This window comes from Leuresthes tenuis, unplaced genomic scaffold (genome assembly GCF_036924035.1).
Source record: "Leuresthes tenuis unplaced genomic scaffold, fLeuTen1.0.hap1 SCAF_9, whole genome shotgun sequence".
Taxonomy (NCBI): domain Eukaryota; kingdom Metazoa; phylum Chordata; class Actinopteri; order Atheriniformes; family Atherinopsidae; genus Leuresthes; species Leuresthes tenuis.
This window is the reverse complement of record NW_027325363.1, coordinates 32031641-32053560: the sequence shown is the minus strand read 5'-3', so window position 1 is coordinate 32053560 and position 21920 is coordinate 32031641. Positions and strand designations below refer to the sequence as shown.

Sequence of the window (21920 nt, the reverse complement as noted above, 5' to 3'; positions counted from 1 at the left end):
TTTTGTTAATTTGTGTTTTATTGGGCTATTCCATGATATGATTTGATTTCAATAATTGTAAAATTTACAGTTGTTTTAACGTTGAATTATATTATTCATAACTATGTAATTAGTTTAGCAGAAGCTATACAACCACCATGGATGAACTGACAGATGATGATGATGAACTGATAATAAATCTTCTGCAAGTGAAGGGACCCCATCCCTCATACTCATATTCACACATGAACAGAGATTTTCATAATAACGCACTGACAATTCAGCCTTAACTTTCTGTGTAGCTGCCATTCAGATATTTACTCCACTGCAGGAGATGGTGTACTGGAGATGTGTTCGCACAGCTGGACATACCATGAGGCCAGCATGTTTAGGACGCAGGATTTTCACTTTCTCTCTCTCAGTGAACTTTCAGAATTATTACCTACTAAGAAAGTAGCTGAAACATTTCTGCGAAGTCCGAAGGCAGCATTGCAGACATGCAGCCCTATTAGAACAACTCAGCTGCAATGCATGTATGAAAGACTTATATTTTTCAAGTTACATACTTGTCTGAGACATTTCACTTTCATATTGTTCTGTAGCTACTCTTACACAAATATTTATTGTTGCATGCATACAGTTGGGACATACTCATTCATGGCACTGACCATTTTACTTCTAAATCTGTTGTAGTGCAGATTTAAAACAAAATTAAGTATAGTTTGATGTTTGTCAGAACTCCCTTTATGACTCAAGCAGGTTGATTGCCTGAAATGTTGTGATCTGTGAAACATATCCGTAGTCGCACAGAAGATCATGGATTATGAGGACAATAAGGGCTATAAGATAGCGAAAAACTTTACTACGCGAAAAGACACAATGTGTTAAACCTTGTCAAGAGACAACGTTGACTTCTCTGGGAGGCATCTAGGATGGACAAAGTGGAAATGTTTATTGTGGACAGACTAATCAGATTTCCATATCTTTTTTTTTTTTGGAAGAAATGCACACCATGTTCTCCAGACCAAAGATGAAAACGACCATCAAGATCATTATCAGCAACAAGTACTATATCCACTTCTAAAAGCAATCACTTGAAGAAATCTCTTTTTTTGGACATTATCAGTCTTTCTCGTGGTTGTTGTGGAAATTTGGCCCACTGTTCTTGATGACATTGCCTAAAGTCATTGAGGTTTGCAGAAATGGTTTATGCACAGCTCTCTTATGATCCCACCACAGCTTGAAGTCTGGACTTTGACTGGACCATTGCAACACCTTAAACTCTTTTCTTTTTCAGATATTATGTTGTAGATTTGCTGCTATGTTTGAGATCATTGTCCTGTTGATGACCCAGTTTCAGCCAAGCTTTAGCTGTCGGAAAGATGGCTTCACATTGGACTCCAGAATACTTTGGTATACAGAGGAGTTCATGGTGGACTCAATGACTGCAAGGTGCCCAGGTCCTGTGGCTGCAGAACAAGCCCAAATCGTCAGCCCTCCACCACCATGCTTGAAAGTTGGAATGAGGTATTTGTGCTGATATGATATGTTTGGTTTTCTCCAAATGTGCTGCTATGCATTATGACCAAACATCTACACTTTGGTCTGGTCTGTTCAAAGGACATTGTTCCACAAGTCTTGTGGTTTGTTCAGATGCAGCTATGTGAACCTAAGCTGTGCTGCCATGCTCTTTTTGTCACATCTTAGATTTTGTGTTTTTGATTTCTCTGTTAAGGCTTTAGTTTTTTTCATGTTTTAGGTTTATATTAAGTCATTAGTTTTACCATTGTTTTTCCCCAGTCACTCTTGCCTCATCATTAGGTTCATCCAAATCACCTGTTTTGTTCTCAGCTGCACTCCATCACCAATCGCCTCCCCACAGTATTTAGTTTCCAGGTTCCCTCATGTTCACTGCGAAATCCTCACCGTCATTTAGGTTTGTCTTGTTAATGGTTCATGTTCAGTCTTTTTCAGTGCCATAGTCAAGTTTTGTTTGTTTTTCATAGTCGGTTTAATGTGTTTTGTATTCCGGCTCAGCCGCACCTTGTTTTCCTTTTTAAAAAAATCAAGTTTTACTTTAAAATATCTGCATCCAGGTCCTCAAACTTCCACCACACCACAAATAACCAAACAGTTGTGACACTTTTTAGAGAAAAGAGGCTTTCTCCTGCAACCTTTCCAAACAAGCCATACTTGTTCGTTCTTTTTCTAATTGTACTGTCATGAACTTTAACATTTAACATGCAAACTGAGGTGTGTACAGTCTTAGAAGTAGCTCTTTTCTTGGCAGTTTCTCTGAGTTTTGCACAGTTTGACTTTGGGGTGAACTCTACCTATTCTCTCAAAGCAACACCACAGAAGTTTGTTAACCTTAAAACTGGGAAACCCATAAATAAACTGGGATAATTTGGCAATGTTAATACTTCTAACTATTTTAATGCTACTATCATTACCTTTTAAATGTTTCCTTCTTCAGCACAGCTATTGTTGTATGCTGTGTCGTAACATTTGGCTATCTTTATTTCTGACTCAGTCTGAGCTGAGAAGTTTTTGGTGATTGGTTTGTAAATTTAGCAGTGAAATCTGCCTTCTGCAACTTTTTAATTGCCAGTCTCCTTAAAAGCATTCCATAAGTCTGGCCATTTGGACAGTTTGAGTGTCCTATAATAATTTAAAAGTGTGCTCTGGAAAACTTGGAATACATGAAAACTTAATTGGAATGCCTGTCATTTTGGTGGGTTGGTTCCTACTAATTATGGAGAAAATGCTGACAGTAGTATGCACACAATCTCTTAAGTAATAAAGCTTTGGTGTACAAACAAAAGACATACATGTCACATGGCATTTATACTGTTTTGGATGCCTAACCCTAACCCCGTTTGTTTGTGCAACATTTGTACAGTGTTTTCTTTCAGTTGACATGGGGGATACCTTGCACAATAAAGGAACCACGTATTGACATAAATGTGTTTATTTTACCATTTTATAGAGACAAAAAACTCATAGACAGCAGCCTCTGCTCTGTTAATTGCATAATCAAAGTTTACAAAAATAAATATCTTAAAAAGCTGTAATAATACAATAGCATGGTCCTTCACTGAAGGGATATCAGCTTAATGATCCATCTCGTTTATCTTATATTATACTGTAAATTAACAAAAGGAATGAAGAAATCAAATATAAATACACGTGACAGAAAACAGTTGTGAGAGTTTACTTAGGATGCATTAACAAAAAAGTCTGGAAATGAATGAAATTATAGTTACATTTCTTATACAACACTGATATATTTATCACTTAATCTAGTAAGAACACTTCAAAAGACATCTTTATTGCATGGAAGATTATTTCCCCCACTGTTCCTCTTAAATGCATTATTTCACACAAAGGTAAAGGTAAAGAAATAATTGGGCAGTTAGGTTTTTCTCCAGGGTCGTTATTTTCTGACCAGTAACAATCAGAGTATCATTAGCTCGGCTGAAATATTTTACATTGTGGGTAAAAATCAGATTTATAAATTCAAGACATGTAGCTTGATCCTGAAAGAATCTGTTGAAAAACTGGACATCATCTTGACAGTTAGACATCATCCACAACTTTCTGAAGTGCTGAGTCCAGCATTTGAGTGTTGTCATTTCACCAGAAATATTTTGGAGCGGGCCTTTAGGGATAATTTTCTTTCAGGAACTTTTTCTCTCTGATTTTATTTTTAATAACATGACTGCATCCATCTTTTGAATACAGCCTATATGTAGGCTGCGGTATTTCAAAGTCAAATGCACAGTCAGATATGGTGTCAGCAAATGGTTTATCCATTACTTAAAAGTTCTAAAGTTCAGAATAAAAACATGAAAAACAATTCACACAAATCACATTTGTATGCCAGTAGAAAAGAGAAGCAATCCCACAAGAGCATTTTTTACATTACTCAATAATAGGTAAATGGCTCGATCAATGCTTTATATGGGATATTGAGTTCTCTTGAGGACAATTGGAGGTACATTTACACTGTTCTGGTTTTCGACAGCAGGATTCATGCCAATGTTCTAGGCCCACTTTATGTGACTGCTAACTCTGGAAGACAAACTGTTGATCATTGCACATGTCATCCAAAAAGTTAGTTTATTTTTAAGTGAAACTAGAAAACTTGTCATTCTGAAGAAAGCATACACTACAACACCATATTTTCAACTAGAATCTATACATAGCATCACATACACATCTTGAGGTAGATTTAAATAGTATCTAATTTCAATAGTGGTAGTCAAATGTCAACAAAAGATGACAAAAAGTTAATCAGGTAAAAGCCCTTATTGTCTCTTGATGCAACCATCTGTTGAAATGGACAGATTTTGATATAATGGGTCAAACAATACAGACGCATGAAAGGCCCCCATCCTATCTATTGTGCATTACTACACTTAAAAAAGCACAACAAGTGTAGTGATTACTGCCACATGAAATTTTGCAAGTCAAATAGATCTTTAAAAATCTAGGGGATACAAAACTGAATCAGTTTTTACTGGTATGTATGTGTGAGGCAACTTTGCATCTTCTTGCATCTTTTTGTGATTTTATTTCTAGTTCACTTTGTAATTATTTTGTGTGGTTTTTGTAGTTATTTGTGCCCCTGGGCCTATTCCTGGTGCATCCCACCCAGTATTTCAGCCATTTACACTCAAAAAGGGAAAAGTTCACAGTTATTTATAAGCACTCCTGGTTGTTACATTCTCCAGAGACTGGCTCTGGGGTTTTGTCTGGATCACACTTCTCTGGTTCAACAGTCTTTCCAGTGTAGTCTATGCAGAAAACACTGCGATGGCGCTGCCCCTGGCCACAAGTTCGTGAGCAGGCAGACCAAGGCCCCATCTGCCAAATGGGGCATGGCAGGTCCCCACAAGGCCTAATGTCCATGGGCTTTAGCTCTTTGTCACACTGGCTGGAGAGGAAGCCCTCACTGTCTCTGCATTCAATGCTCCTCCTGGACCATCCAGAGCCACAGCTCTTGGAGCACTCAGACCACTCTCCTAGCACCCAGTCGGGCACACCAAATGGACTGATCATATGATCATATTTCTCTTTGGATTTGTTGAACGTCATATCTCTAGGAATAAAAAAAGTATATTTGACTTTCGGAGAGTTGACGTCCCCTGCAGTGGTGAGGAGCTGAATGGTGATGTCCTCCTTCAGCTGTCTGAAGCTCTGGATCCTCTCTAATGTGGTGGAGGAGCCACTGTACTTTAGTACTGCCCCCAGTACTGGAATGTCATGCTCCACTGTAGATACAGAGAAGTTGCCATTGAGGATGTATGTGCCACTCTCTCTCTTCACTGCCAGGTAGTACCCATCATGTTTGATTCCTCTGTGGCTGCGCTGTTTGATGTCAATATTTGTGGCGCCAATGGGAATTGTGACAATGTCACCGTATCCATAGCTGTAGAGAAAACAAAAAACAGATTTAGATGATCTGCACTTGGTACACACTTTATTCTCTTGCTCTTGAACAACTAGCTTAGCAGTTTTGGGATATTGGGATTTTCTGAAAAGACTAGACTGATAACTCTTTCCTTTTTGCATGTTAACCACCAAGCTGAATGGACCTGGCTTAGCTTAAAGAGATTTTTCTTTTCTTTTTTTCTAAGTGGTGTTGCGTAAAGTACAATTATTACTAGTATATAGCTGAGGTCAGCATATTTTCAGTTGGCAGAATAAAAAAAAAACTTATTGACAGGAGAGCAAGTTTTTGCCATCTAAAACAACACAAACCTAGAACAATATCATAGCTATTCAAGCGAACTTTATATAGCAGATATTTACAAGGACCACGGACCGTGTTTCAACATACTCCGGTTCAGTACCTCTGGTCAAAAAGTAAATAACTTTCCAACCATTTTGAGTGGCACTTAAATGGTGGCACTTGCTTTTTATGATATTTTTTTAAATTCTGCAAACTGAGACTGCTGACTGATTGCTTGTAAGATTACATTATTTCACACACACACCCCCTCGCATAAAAATACTAAGTTGGAGAAAGCCATAGTTTGTGTCATAAGTTTGTCAATTAAAGCGTGAAAATCAGTATAACAACACCAGTTAAACTACAAATCTACTAATCTTACATTGCTTTGTTGTAGGAGCCTGTGATCTTTCTACAGCTGAGTCCATTTCCTCCACACACTCCACACTTATCCATCCTTTTGTTGGATCCAATAACCTGGTCACAGCCTGCTTTCACACACTGGCCTTGAACACACACTGATGTGGTATCAGGGCCACAGGTTGTCCCGTCAATCACCTGCAGGGACAAAATCACAGAGGTAATGCTCATGAAAGTTGAATGTATCATTTTTAATTTCTGATGCAGTGACTACAACTTTGGACCTTAACTCCAGTATAGTTTTCTCAGTGGGTGAAGATCATGCTCAGATCTTGATCATGATTATAAACCCTCTAGTATGAAGCCATGAGTAGGGACAGAACACTACTGAAACACCTGATGAGTGAAATTGCTTTCCTGAATTAAAGCATCAGATGTTTGTTTTTTCTGTTTTTGCAGTGTTATGCATACAGTACATATTTGTACATCATACACAATATTGAATTAGGAACACATTAGCTGTGTGGAGATTTACATCAGCAGGTTAAGACTAATGTGTATAAGCTGTTATATTGAGAGTGTAAATTGTACCTTCGATTCAAACACCTTAAATTCACTGCTGCCCCTGGCTCTACAGAACAGCTTACATCTGTCTCTGGGAGAAACACCGGCATACTTTGGAATCCACTGTTTGATATTTCCATGGTGGTCCAAATAGATGGGGCTGTTGTACTTCTCACACTGCTCTTCTCTGAAACTTTTACCTAAAGTTGAAAGACAGGAAAGAAAATAAATATAAATATAAATCTGTTAAAACATTATGTACCGAGACAATCTCATCAAGTCTACATTTATATTTCTATTACAATACTACAGAGGAATAGATTATACTTTCAACATATGGTGTACCAAGATGATATTGCCCTTAAATATTTGTTATGGGCCATTCAAAAAAATTCTAGTAATTAATTGGTTAGTATTAAACAGAAATTCAATCATAAAATATTAAAATGATTTTTTAAGCAAAAACACTAAATATCACAAATTCTGTTTTGTCAGATTCTTTTAAAACAAAACAAGCAATTAGAAGAAACATGTAGACTAAATGATCAGCAGATCAACTGGAATTTTAGCATCATAAACATTTCAAGATAGAGGACGTCTTAAGATAATTCTAAGTAAACTATACAATCAGTACTGTTTTAATAATCAGATGCACTAATACAAATCATGTTAAAAAAAATACTGTGCCAAGTCAAAATAACAATTTGAGGATGAAAATATGTATACATTTTATAATCAGTAAAAAGGCCAGTATGTTGACAACAAGTGATGGTGGAATATTACACAGTAATGCTCTTTTTCATCAGTGTAGGTTTAATATGAATAATTTGGACTTATTTTGTTTTTAAACCTTGACAAAAATAGAAGCTTGATTGGAATAATGATGTTTTTATATTTTTATTTGTTTTCTTATGTAAAATTGTATTTTAAAGTTTTTGAGAGCTTAGAAATGTTCTATATTTCTGCAAACATTTAAAACTTAAACATCATCACAGATATATATATTTTGTAAAAGTAGACAAGGTATAGTAAATTGAAATAAATGTAGCCAGAATGCTTTGAATGAAGTATTATGTTAGGGAGATGATAACACTGCATTCCACCATAAGAACAGTGTCCCATCTGTAAAACACAGTGGTGTAAGTATCATGGTTTAGGCTTTTCTTTGCTGCATATGGGCCACGATGGCTTGTAAACACTGTTGGAACAAAAAGTTCTGCATTATATCAGAGAATAAAAGGAACCAACCTCCATTCAGCAAAACAAATACTAGGGCAAGAAGATGAGGAGCAGAAAAACAATATTGACACTTGATTTGATAACAGACTTTGCAGGAGAATCACTGTTATCCATATCGCTCCAATGTACTGTAGACCAATTATGTGCTTATCACATGCTTTAACACAGCTGACACAAAATTTTGCAAACATCGTTACGGAAACCATGTGACCTGCATGACACTCAGACTGGAATCAACACACTGAGCAACAGTCTATCAGTGAATAAAAGCCATCATTAATTGTCATCACACACAGTTTCGAATACAGCAAAGGTTATATAATATTTTCTTCTCCCTGTTTTTTTAAAATTCAAAGTGAACTAAATGAAAGCTATGTCTCACTGTTTCTCACCTTCAGTGTTGTCACAAGGCTGTTTGTTGCAGGACTGGTACTGAACCCTCTGTCCCTCACAGTACTTTCCTCCATTCTGAGGCACAGGGTCAGTACATTCCCTATAGGAGAACTCCACTCCACCTCCACATGTCCTGGAGCACTGCTGCCATGGTCCCCATGAGCTCCAGCCACCACCCACAACCACCTGTGGTAAAACACAGAAAAAACAAGAAGCAGTCAGTGAAGTTAGTCAGAACACAGAATGAAAGACAATCTCAGCTGTGAAGCCTAAACCACAGTATGGGCTTCTGGGTTTGATGCCACTCAGTGTGCTGAATGTGTTGAAATTCGGCACGTGCCTGGTGTCTGCCTCTACCCACATTCCTGCTACGTGTGTCACTCAGCACTAGTTGAGCCTGCCATGCTCCAACTTTGTATGTCAGAATAGAAAGAGTATGTATTTGTTAGTCAGGGTTTCCTTTCCAGAAGTTTTATGAATTTGGATCAGCAAACATACCAACTGCCAGCATGTCTGGACTCATAAACAGATGTGTGTATGTAACACAAGGGAAAGATATCAAGGCAACCAAATTAAAATGAAACACTGAAATCTTTAACTGTTCTTTACATAAAAATATAAAAAGGCACCATGAAGCAGCTGTTTGTTCAAATAAACAAAGTCAAAGCATGCTGTAATCTGTACTCTGAGCCCTTTCCTTCTCACACATGCACTTCCACAAGTGCATACAACAGACAGATATCCACAAAGTTAACACTTATAAATGGCAGATTATAGAATGCTTGTAATGGATAGTCAAAAAAACATGCCAGAATAAAATGTATTTTACAATAATTACAATAATAATGGATCATTGATTTTTCCATTTTGTTTCCTGAATGATTCACATTTTTTGCCATTTTAGCTTTCTTTCATTCTTGACCTTCTTTTTCAAAGTCCACATAGATGTTCAGGAGTTGCCTACAAAATAGGCAACTAAAAGGTACACTACGATGCTCGTGATTCTGTATGCATCTGAAAGGTTGAACAATAATAAAAAGGCAAAGAGTGGAATTCTGCACACAGCCACATTTTTCCAACCTAATAAAAAGTGGTTAAAACCTCTAAATTTATGAAATGTAAGCTAATGAGCAGTGTGAATATGCAAAACGTAAGTTACAAAGTTTGTTTGGTCAGTTACAAAAAAGCTCTGTAACTGATCACCAAAAGATGCTGATCAGACCAGACTAACAACTTCTGTAGCATCAAATTTCATGAGTGTATTCAGCCCAGTCTCAGGCTAGAGCCTGTAAAAACTATGTAAGTACACTGTAGAGGACAGGCGTAGGCTTGGGTCTGACTTTTGGGTGCACCTGCGTAATGACGTACACTAATTGGTTCACATGGTGTTAGTAGCGGTAGTGATTTGTAATATCACCTGTTCACTCGCGAGCAGAGTTAGTGTTGAGTAGGTGATGAAGGAAGCCTACTTTTTACTGACCGCTTAACGATTTACTTTTGCTGATGGGAACGCTTAATGCTTGAGGATTACTGCTTGAATCTGGAATTTTTATGCTGTTTATGGATTTCTATGAACTGATTCACTGATGTTTTTGACGCTTGGATACTTGAAGATTGGATATGAAATAAAGCAACCTTAACTGAAGCTTGGACTTGCGTTTTGAACAGCTAGTGTGTCAGGCATTTCCCCTGTTCAGTGATTCGGAAGTTTGGCAAATACTCATCAATATACACTATACTAAACACTTGCTAGGTAACAAAGTGAAATATCTCGCTATGTGATAATATTGACATTCAACATTTCACTATATCTATAAATTATAACTTAGATATTTGGCATATAACCATTGCAATGTCCACATTGCTTTTCTTGCTTTGTGATTATGTAAATGTATTGGCTTATAAAGCTTATAAAGAGTGACCAGAGTCTGAGACAGTTTTCCATAGTTCTTTTGCATTTATACTTTACTCTCGCCTCTGAAGGTTATCGGTTAGGTGTTAAAAAAAAAAAAAAAAGAAAGCATGGCTGGGGTACGAAAATAAGGATGCATTGCATCTAATCATAGATTGTGGCACAACTTTGTTTTGGAGATGACTTACCAGTGGCTGCATTACCTCTGCTGTCAACTTGCATACTCCATTGAGGCAAGTCTTGTTTGGGCTGCAGGCAGTGCCATCTGCCCAGGGCAAGCTGCCGTTCTTGGTGGAGCATTGCGAGGTGCCCTCCTCTTGACACCACAGCTGACTGCAGATGTCACTGTCTGAGGTGCTGGGGCAGTAGATGAACTCCTCTCCAAAAATCTGCTGGCACTGTTGGTCCAGGCTGTACTTGGTGCCTGGGAGTTCTCTTGGTAGAGGCATAGTACTTTCTGGGACATCCTGTAAGCAGTCCCCTGTAGTTACAGTACAAATCAACACTGTATTATGAACTGTGTTATGAAGTCATGGGTAAGGGTTATAGAGACCATGAACTCTGCTGCACCATGGAAGTTGTAAATATACTGCTCTTTGTATAGCATAGGACATAACTGAATAAATACTCAGGGGAAGTATATCTTGGAATTATTCATTAACTTAAACTGATGCATTACACTTTAATAGGAAGATTAATTTTAAAAATATTTCACAGATAATAGAAATCAGGTTTTTTTTTATTATTCCTTTAATAATCAGTATGACATTCAATATGCTTTTGTCCGGAGTTGGCAATGACATCAGTATTTCAAAATGAACATTCTCAGTCACACTCAGTTTTCATTGGACACATTTTTCAACAGACAAAGAACACATTTTTGTTGCAAGCTGTTGTTTTTGGCTCCAGAGGTGGAGAGCAGGAAAAAGTCCATACTATGACTCAGTGGAAAAGAAGGTTCACTGATAGGTCTAGCAAGGATACAAATAATACAAGATACACAACATGGGATGAGGGCGGGAGCTATGAAGGCAAAGCGAAGGTAAAAAAAAAAGAAAAGAAAAAAAGGAGTGTGGAGAACAGGATGTGAAAATCTAGTGCAAGATAAACTATCGTTACAACCTATAATTTGAGGGAAGTGACATTTTCAAGCAGGAAAGCCTTCATTCACAAGCATCAGAACAACATTACATTTTGTACATCTCTAAATCAGCCCGTATCATAAAGTCACTGTTTCATGGCAGATGTCCATCTTGTCTCTATATTATGTTTTAACGCTCTGGGGCAATAATCTGAAATATTCCTCACCATGCCCATTGTCAAAGAATTCAGTGATGTAGAGAGCACTGCAGGGAGACCAAGGTGTCGTTTTGTTGAGACTAATAAATAGAGGAGCCATCAGGGAATGTCCTCCCAGGTCCCCAAACAGCCTCTCACATGTCTTGGAGTCATCATGAGGCATACTCAACACATGGCCTGCAGGATAAGAGGTTGAAAGAACAAGAATATAACATTTCAAAGTTTGTTGCTCAAAAATATGATCATGAATTATTTAAAAAGACTTAAAAACTATACATAACATTTTTTCTGTTGTATTACTTGACACAATATATATTCCAAAATTTTCTTCAGAAATCCTAAATACACACACACAAACCAAATTAAATGACAACAAGTATGACCTAACCAAGCTCATGTGCAGCTGTGAAGGCAGCTTGCAGGCCGTTGTCCTCAATAACTGAGCAGCTTCTCTTAGGATCGCACATTGTCCCAACATCGGCCACACCCAATGTGTCGCAGCTCTTCTGTCCGCAGATGTCCTGTCATGTGTGCAAACACAGAAAAAACTCTGATACTAGAATAATGGGCTCAACATAAAAATATGAAATTAGGAACTGGTCCAAATACAAGTGACCATTTTTATTACTTATTCAGCAACTATGTTTCCCCACAGTTGTGTTGTGTATTTCTATCTTTGACTTCAGTGGAATGTGCCAAGTTTTACATTCACATTATTTGTTCTGACCCTTGGGTTAACATGAGGAGGACAAGATGGGGCTAAGTATGTTGATGCATTGTTCCACATAAATGTTATTGACATTGACAAGTGTCACAATCACTGTAGGTGCTGTATAAAGCTTGTAGTGATAGTGTATGTCATCTGATACTGTGACATAAAATATAATATCAATATAAAAATGCTGTCTTGCTTGCTTGTGTTTATACCCATGAGTACCTCGTTTTTACTTTTTTTGCCTTTGTGATGTAGTTAAAATATGTCTTTTTGAAATGTCAAACCAAACAGATTCTCAATATAAGTACATAGGCTACTTTTACAATAAAATCAGTTTATATCTTTTTAGAATGTGCTACTTCTCAATCCTTCCAGATTCTAACAACTGCAGCAGAGGACTTCGCTGTCAGGGAATCACAGAAGAAAAAAAAATACTTGCACAGTAAGTCAGTAAGGCTACAGACTATATAAGCTAAGGACTTGAAGTCTGATTGTTCCGAAACTGTAATAGCAAAAAAATCCTTAATAGTTGCACCATAGCACAGTCCCATTAATCAGTAAGTTCCTTCAAAAAGCATGCCAGCCCTGCAGAATCAGAGGAGTGACAAAAATGCTGGTGTCTAGGGCAGTATGTTTCATCAAACCAGTACCTCTCCACGCACACACACGTTATGCATCTACTTTATCCTTCTATTCTACCCTTGTAACTTACAATCAACACTGAGGTAAGGCAGAGGTGAAGGTGAGTTCCATTTTGAACAAGCTGTTTGAAAAGGGCTTCTGAGAAAATTACACTAGTTCTAAAAATATATTACATCAGCAAACATTCGTCCTATAAATTAGGGTCAGACCTGAACAGCTGCCACAATGATTGTAGACTGATTGTGGATGATTGTGCATAATGTTGACATGCATTGCATACATCTTCAAAGAAACAATACAGGATTTAAGTCACACACACCTATCCATGATAATCCACAGTGGCATACAAAATGTCAATAAGAATCAGTATGTACTGGAGGAAAGTGGCATCTAATAGTGGAGCATAAGTACCATACTATTAATGCCACCATTCAACAGAACAGCAGCATAAACCAAAACAACTCAGAATCAGCACATTTTGCCAAAATAAAATCATCTTAATCTCAGTGCTGCTGCTGAAACTGCATCAGGGCCGTGGAACACAAAGATTTCCACTGAAACGAAACTAGAGTGCATAGAAAGTGAATACCTCAATTGCATTCAAACAATTTTTTTCACATCAGTTAAGGATTAATTACTAGTATGGACAGTTAGAGAAGTACTCTCTCAGTGTGCCTCCAATTTGAAACTATAACTCAGTGAAAAATAGACTGTTTAAAGTGTCTAATGCATGTCAAATCTATCCTTAATATAAAGTATACATAAGGACTTAACTTAGAATTCAATTTGCATACAAACAGGCAGAAGTTTGGAAGATCAAAGAGTTAGAGTGAGAGGGTATTAGTTTGTGTGTAAAAGTAAATGTTGGAAGTCCATTTGTGGGCCAGAGTGACTGTTATGTTAATTACATGGGATAGCAAACTTGCTATCTACACATCTAAAACATATTCATTAAAAAAAGTACTCTGCACACAACAATGCAAAGCTGCAATGTGGGAAAATTTACAGTAGGGTGTATCAGAAATCTTTCCCCACCCGAGAAGACGTCTGGCTATGCAGGATGGAGACGGCTGCATCTATGACCTCGCCTCAACCTCCTCACTGAAAAAAAACTGTGATTCAAAAGGCTGTGATTCAAAAGACATCTGGACTTAGAGCTGCAGTTTAAACAGAACTCAGTATATTTGTACACCTTGTTCCACAACAGCAACAGTCACCCTGTAACATACAGATGGAAGCCTGTAGAGTCTGCGATATAGCTCTTGGGTTTTTTTGTAGTTTCTCTGACCTTGGCATGAACTTGCTGGGACGTCCACTCCTAAGAAGATTGATGCTGTCTTGAATGTTTTCCACTTGTGAATAATCTTTCTAATTTTTCTCTGAATGATGGACTCCAAATAACTTGCAAATGACCTTATAACCCTTCCCAGATTGATGGGCAGCAATAATTGCTTCTCTTAGATCACTGCAGATGTCTTTCCTCCCTGATAATGTGTTAACGCACACCTGAATGCTCCAAACCAGCTAACTGACAAAACTTCAGCTTTTATAGAGGTGCTCACACTTACTGATGCTCACACTTACTAAGCAAGTGCATTTGATGAGCAGCATCTGGCTGCTACTCTTAAATCATACAGAAACATTAGGGTAGACTCTTTCACATTTTCTCTTTATTTTGGCTGAGGTTTATTTCCTTAAATAATCACAACGTGTAATATGTCATGTGTTGTTGATATGGATGAAATTATATTTTAAATCATGTTCTGTTATGTAACACATAAGAACTGAAAGAGGATGTTGTTGGTTTTTTACATGATGATGTAGTTCAAAGCTCAATGCCTTCATAGTAGCACACTTAAAAATAGTGCAGGCAGACTTAAAAACACACAGCACAGGACCATAAAAATGAGAGAGAAAAATGTTTCCACTACATGTAAATGGGTGTAATTTGGGGTTTTACTGTGACCAGCAGTCACAAAAGTATTTTCTTATGACTGTGGGATGAATGGCACACATTTCTAATCTTAAAGCAGACATGCATTCAAGCCGTGAACCTTTAAAATGTCTTCATCATGGCAGTTCTCATTTGTGGTAGCACTAAAAATAGCTTATCCACAAGGAGCCCTCTGTCCTCTACATTTCAAAGCACATTTCATCAGAAATGGAAAACCAAACATAAACTGGGTATGCGTGAAGGACTGCTTCCACTTGACTAAAAGCTACTTCAACTTGTTCAATACAACACAGCACAAGCCCACAAGTTCTGTTTATAATTTCCTTGCTCCAGGGTTACAATTACATGCTAATGTCATACACTAGGCAGATAAACGTCATTCCAAAGCCTGTTATAAAATCATGCCACAGACCAGAGCTCTTAGCAATAAAAGCTTAATAATAGAAAAGTTACTTGCCTGATGTATTGTCAGATAACACCTTGTCAGCATGCACATACCAGATGGAAGATAGCAGCCAAACACAGCAGAACAGACCAATCACAACTCAAACCCTCAGGACTTATGAACCTATTTCTTGACGAAGCATACATAAAGCGCAGTTTGTTTGCTTTGTGTTGACATTCCCCCTGCTTGGAAAGGATTACAGTTTTTCCATCCATAGTATGTTTTCCACATCCTCAGGAGCCCCGAAGAGCTAGACTTTCCTCTCTAGCCTAACCTTTTTTCATTTTTTTTCTAATCCCACACTGAGTTGTCCAAAACAGGCATGGCAATAAGAGCTGAAAAGTAAGGAACTCCCCCACATTAGCATCACCAAAATCCACTAGTGTTACTGCATGACACTTGTAGATAATTGTTGTGTGGTTGAGTGTGCTACCTGAAGAACCACATTAAATATCACAGCTGCACTGGGACTGAATTCCAGCAAGGCTTACTTCATTACTCATCCTTTCTCAGTAACTCCCTTCTGAAAAAATGTTTACGACTATTATGTGTGTGAGGGCCATCCAATCTCTTGATACACTGTAAAGCTATAGCTTTGTTGCATGTGTCAAATCATAATTTACAGAAAAGCTTCTATCATGAATATTGTCACTAATGAAACATGTGGTGGTAAGATATTTTGTTCTGATATTTAACCATTTTCAACCTCCTCAATCCTACCGACATTTTCAATGGTGTATTAGATTATTATTTCATTTCTAGAATCTCAACACTTGGATAAGCATTAACATGTGCCATCTGAGCAATGAGCACGAGACTTGTGTGTTTTTCAGGCCATATTTCTCATCCATTTTTGAGTACTATGTGAAATAAATTTACAATTGATGCAGCATAGAAATATAAGACTGACAACACACTTACAGTGATGAACAGTCTCTTAGCTTCTCATTTCTTTCATCTAAATTCATAGTACTTTTTTACAGTTGTTAGGTTTTGATAATGACAACAAGTTGGGAGTGGCTCAGTGGTTAGAGTGGCTCGTCCAGTAACTGGGAGGTTGGTGGTTCTCGCTCGCCACTCAAAAATTGGAGAAACTGACAGCTGGAGAGGTATCATTCCACCTCATTGCCGAGGTGCCCTTGAGTAAGGCACCATACACCCATGCTCCCTGGGTACTGTGATTTGCTGCCCACTGCTCCAGTCTATGGCACCTGTCTCTATGAGTGTGTTGTGAGCCAGTACGTGTGTGTTCAACAGGTGCCAACATGGATAGGACAAATTTTGTGTATGTATATATATATATATGTGCATGACAATAAAGTGAGCACTGACAATTGCTACCCAATTACCCAAACACTAAGAAAGTTAGAGCTTGGGCTGTTCTGTGTGAACTTTGCATGTTCTCTCCATCTATACATAGGTTCTTTGTAGGTAGTCCAGCTTCCGCCAACATTCCAAAAAGATGCATGTTAGGTGGCCTGTTGACTCTAATGTACATTGTTCCCCGCCTGTTACCCAATGGCTGCAACCCTAATGGGATGAGGCAGGTATGAAAAAATGGATGGATAAACTGATGAACCAAACCTGACCATAGTCTAGTTCCCTATGACATATAATGTGACTCTAGCCCTGCCTTTGCCACAAATAAACAGCGGTAATTCACAGAATCTCTGAGCACTTTTCACAACCAAGCCAGAAGAGTGAAGCCTGCCCTAGGTACACTCTCAAAGAACTGGAGTGGGTCTACATGATGAGATTAACTAGATTATAGCTATAGTTGGGTTATGCTCCTTATCTGAGCAAGGGTAATTATCCTTGGATATATGGGGTGAATGAATCGAATCATTGGCACAAAGCATGTCAGACCCCGGTATGATAGGTGGCGCTGTACCCATTTCAACTATCGCTAATAGAGCCACCGTCTTCACCACCAACAACAACAACATAACTCAGGTATTCGGGAAAAATGGCAAGGGAAGAGCAAGAGGAAACTATGTCCCTCTACATTTAGTTTGTGATAAGCATGGTGATGGCACAAACGCAATGCACAACAGTGCATTCTCCATCGCGTTGTTTATTTCTTTCCGATGGCGGCAACAACAACAGTAATATCGTCTCCTTCGACTTCTGGGTGACGATCCCGGGAAAAAATCTCGAGCATGCGCAGAACACTTAATCCGATCCACTGCCGTCTGCATGCACGTTCAGTGTACATTTGGATCGAGTTATCTTGAGGTCTTAATTCGATCGCGAGTAACCTGATCCGATCCATTTTTTTGTCAGATTAAGGTGTCTACATGAACTGAATAACTCAGTTTTATTGTAATTTTGCCACTAATCCGATCCGATGGCACTCATGTAACCCCACTGAGTTACAGAAGGAACAGGTATTTTAGCCACTAGATCTGCAAAAAAATCTCTGAGTGCAATCTTAACTTCAAGTTTCATCAACAAATATTATGACCAGTGTTTTCAGTATTACCAGTGGATAGAGGGCTGAGGGACACACTCTCTCAAACTGCATAAAAATATCATAAAAATGTCATATTGTTTCACAATTACAATCTAGGACAATATATATCTCACATAGACAAAACACGTTTGACCCCTAACCCTGCTTTGATCAGACAGCAGCTACAGCAGGTCTTGGGACATGACCAAATGATAACAAAATTATTGTTATAACCAAAATTAGTTGTAATGGTTAGAATGAATTGTCTTCTATTTTGTTTTGGTCAGCTTCACTAAGCTAAGAGATGTAAAGGATTTCTACAAATTCAAGCAAAACAAGCTTGATGAGACAACCAAGCAATCTCAGCAGAGGAAATCTACAAAAAGTGTTTGAAAGCTCCAAAAGAGACAGAAACTTCAAATTACGCTATTACTATTGTGTTCACCTCACCAAAATGAAGACTAAACTTTCATCTTGAAGTTTGAGCAAATTTCAACAATGTTTATTATCTTATGCAGATGAAAATATGTTTTGTTACAGAGTACCACACAAAATCACAACTAGATTTGTGCCTGATCCTCACCTCTCTGGTGAACATCATGGCAGTGTCATAGTGCTCTGGGTGTCTCTGACTTGGTGGGTTGAAGAGCTGCTGCCAAGAGCAGAAGTTTCGCAGAGCCACTCCTCCATTGCTGGAGACCGCCGGTCCAACTTCCTCGTCCTCCACCACCAACATTTTCACCACCACAATGTTCACTGAGTTCTTTATGCTGGGGTGCTTGTACAGTTGTGCTGCCATGGAAATGAGGGTAAGAATGTAGTGCTGAAGAGAAAAGAAAGGATATTTAGAAAATAATCAATGTGTGACTATTGTGGGTCACAATGGTCAGGTGAGTCAGTGACACACATGTAACCTTACCGACCTGCCAAGTGTGAATGGTCTGAACCACTACAACATCTTTCAGAACCAAGAAACAGTTATGAAGTTGCTCTTATTCCAGCTCTTACGATTGTTGTTGCATTTTAGAATTATTGCATGCATGGAGCGTTATTGCCATTTTCTATCTTGCAGTTTCTTACCTATAGAATATTCTAAAAGGATCTAAATGTATAATTTGGGCTGTGTCTCACACCCTTATAATAAATTAACATGCATAGGTCAGTTGATGGAGGCACATACAGAGCCTGACTCAAAATCACACAAAGTCACTTTGTGTAGGTAAAAATATTTTTTCAAATGTCATGTTTAAACAGAAATATTTGTTATATACATAAGGTACTGCCAGTCACTGATATACTATAAGCCATTTGTAAGGCACAGAAAATTATCTCTAAAAACAATGTTTCTCAATTTGGAGCAGTTTAGTGCATTCCACTTAACATCATTCGTTGAAAGCATGGGGGACGATGCTATTTCATATCAACTGTCATTGGTATTATCATATATATTTATGATTTGATTGTGTTTTTGTAGGAGAGGAACCTGAAGTATCCTGATCTTAACAGACTGTTTGCTGTCATTAATCAGGGAATAGGAGTGTACATGGAATGGAGTATATGAGACTGATCTTTATATAAGTCAGACAATGATATTTGAACACTTCACTTCATAAGCTTTAAAATGGCAATAATAGCTTGATAAGTGTATATACATTCTCGCCTAATGCCTAAAGAACGTTTCATGAAATTGGAGGCATTATTGTTTGTTCACTCGTTGCAATTGTGTGATGTTGGTAGAGATGGGTAGAGACTTCCAGAGCACGGTTTTAAATCATAGTGTATGTGTGGAAATTTGCTATGTGTATCCTCAGTTTTTCTTGGGTGGAATGATATTTCCACATAGAAACTTTTTCAGTGTACACATAACACCATTGAGCCATGTTGGCATGTGTCTGAAATCTAAAATATTTATGAGTAATAATGAAAATCCTATATAAACCCAGCTTATCAGTCTTTATCAGCCAAAGTCCTACTTGGATGCTGAGGAGTTTTGTAAATACAAACAGAGTGGCTGAAACACTGTGCCAGGATCATGAGTTCTGTTTTGATTAAGAAAGTCTGGTTATGCTCTGTTTAGCTGCAGGAGTGGCAAGGAAATTATATCAAACATTATTCTTTGAATCACTTTGAAAAAAATTTGATGTTTTCTGTGGCAGACCAGGAGAGGGTCATTTTGAAGATTGTATAACACTTAGTAAAGACCACACTGACTAATTATAATAGCTATGAATCTTCAAGGCTAATGTTGAAGATATGCTGCCAAATCCTGACGAAGCTCTGAGGAATGTGGCTCAGCATATTTTGCATTTCTCTGCCTGACCTCTTTCTCAGCTTATGGAAAACAGCGAGGCCATCGATTTCCTCCCTTCTCACTACCAAAACATGTTTTATGAAGCAGCAGAGAAAACAAAATGATGCCACTATACTCTGTAGCCCTTGAATTCATACTTATCAGGCAGATTTGATATGTGAACGCCAAGGGATGACGTTTTCTATGTGGACGTCTGAAATGCGAAATAAACCCTTTGATTAAATGTGAGTGTAGGAGAGGGTGAGATTATGCTGCCTGACCTTTATTTCATCTCCATAGAAGTGGGTCATGGTTGCGTCTGCTACAGCCAGGGTTTCTATGAACCGTGGCGCAGAAACAAAACGTCTCCGGCGAAGTTCCCTCTGTGCGTCACTGTCGCCGTGCGAAAGACTTCCCTTACTGTGCTTCTCCATTCGGCTCCCCTCTGCCGCGTAATCAAAAAGTCGGACTCCACGGTTCTCGTTGAATGTCCTCATCTTGATGACATGCAGCTGCTCGACGCGGTCTGGTCCTAGACTTCCGCGAAGTTTGGGCTCAATTAAATATTCTTTCCCGTCCGCAATGAAGGAGCCAAAGATGCCGGAGCACAAACTGACAGCCACGATCGAATTTTGATCTTGATCTACGTTCCCAGAGTAGAAGCAGCTCCGTAGCTGTCTTTCACTATCCTCTGTTTGATTAATGAATGTCTGTAGATCCGCGTGCAGGACATTATGGGCTCCTGAGCTGCTGCGCAAATCACCAACATATCTGGCTCTTATGCGTTGTATGGTGAAGGAAGGCGCGATAAAGCTGGTGTCTGGTATGAGGTTTAGAGTTAGATCCTTACCGAACGCTTTAAGGTTGAACCTAGGATGCTCCTCGCTTCTTTTCCAAAAACGGCCACTGATCCTTCCGTTTATGCGAATAGGTACAACATCCTCTGATTCAAATGAAATGGCACGAACCGCGTTGACAAAGCATATAAGTAAAAGGACAAAACATACAGTGGTACACATCCTCTCCAATGAAACCTGCACTCAATAGTGGTAAAAAAATAACAATAAATGAAAGCTCGACAAAAACTGATCTTTATCTCTATGAACTGTTGCGCACTCTCCAGTTCAGATAATTTACTATGAAAATCTTCCAGCAATGGAAAGACAGTTTTTGCCAAAGTATTTCTGTTGTTTAGTATCAGTCTGTCTGAGTTGTCCCTAACAAAGCTCAGTCTTGTTGTACCACTCACCAGCACGGCAACAGTCTGGATACATCAAGGGTATTTATACGTTTTGCTCTTCCCTGGACATGAGGGGGTTTATCTTTTATATCCGCACTTGCTGGAAATCCTCCTCCCACTTGCACTTCACGAGAAGTGCGCGGATAAAGGGGATCCAATGAGAATAGGTCAACACTCCCCCTTCTGAAAATGCTTGACAACCGCGCGCCTATTATTAACTCTGCTTGCTATGTGGCTGCGGCTGGACATCTATTCTATGCAAGTTCGCCACTCGAACCCCCCCCCCCCCCCCCCCCCCCCCCCCCCCCCCCCCCCCCCCATTCAGGGAATTAAGGACCATACAAAAAAAACATGTGAATCACTTTGGATGAGCTCCCCTAAGGGATTCATGCTGTTTTACAAGACTAAACACGTGTTCTGCTAGGCAACATTTAAATCACTTTATTAAAACTAAGTGCAAGAGGACCGCACTGATAACTGAGGGGCAGTTTAACACCAACTGCAAATGGCGCAAGAGGACATCAAACAAGATTCCCAGCTGTCTTGTCAGTAAACTGGATAACACTTGGTGTCGCTGTTTAGCTAAATTCAGTCTTATTTGTACTTGCTGCCATCTGCATGAGGAGATGTACTATAAAACTTTTGCGCGTTTGCAAATTGTAATTTAAATTTGAGGATTTTGTAGTGTTTTTCCTTCAT

At 38.6% G+C, this 21920-nt stretch overlaps 1 protein-coding gene across 1 annotated transcript; it reads right to left on the bottom strand.

Annotated features, from left to right (window-relative positions):
• Positions 1-2965: 2965 nt before the first annotated feature.
• Positions 2966-21269, bottom strand: LOC140314733 (A disintegrin and metalloproteinase with thrombospondin motifs 8). Its single transcript, XM_072393092.1, has 9 exons — positions 20263-21269; positions 18275-18514; positions 11872-12004; positions 11493-11660; positions 10373-10665; positions 8272-8458; positions 6668-6840; positions 6099-6274; positions 2966-5413 (listed from the first exon to the last, which is right to left on the bottom strand). The coding sequence occupies exons 1-9, from the start codon at positions 20998-21000 to the stop codon at positions 4684-4686; spliced, it is 2838 nt and encodes a 945-aa protein (XP_072249193.1). The 5' UTR covers positions 21001-21269; the 3' UTR covers positions 2966-4683.
• Between the last annotated feature and the right edge of the window lie 651 nt (positions 21270-21920).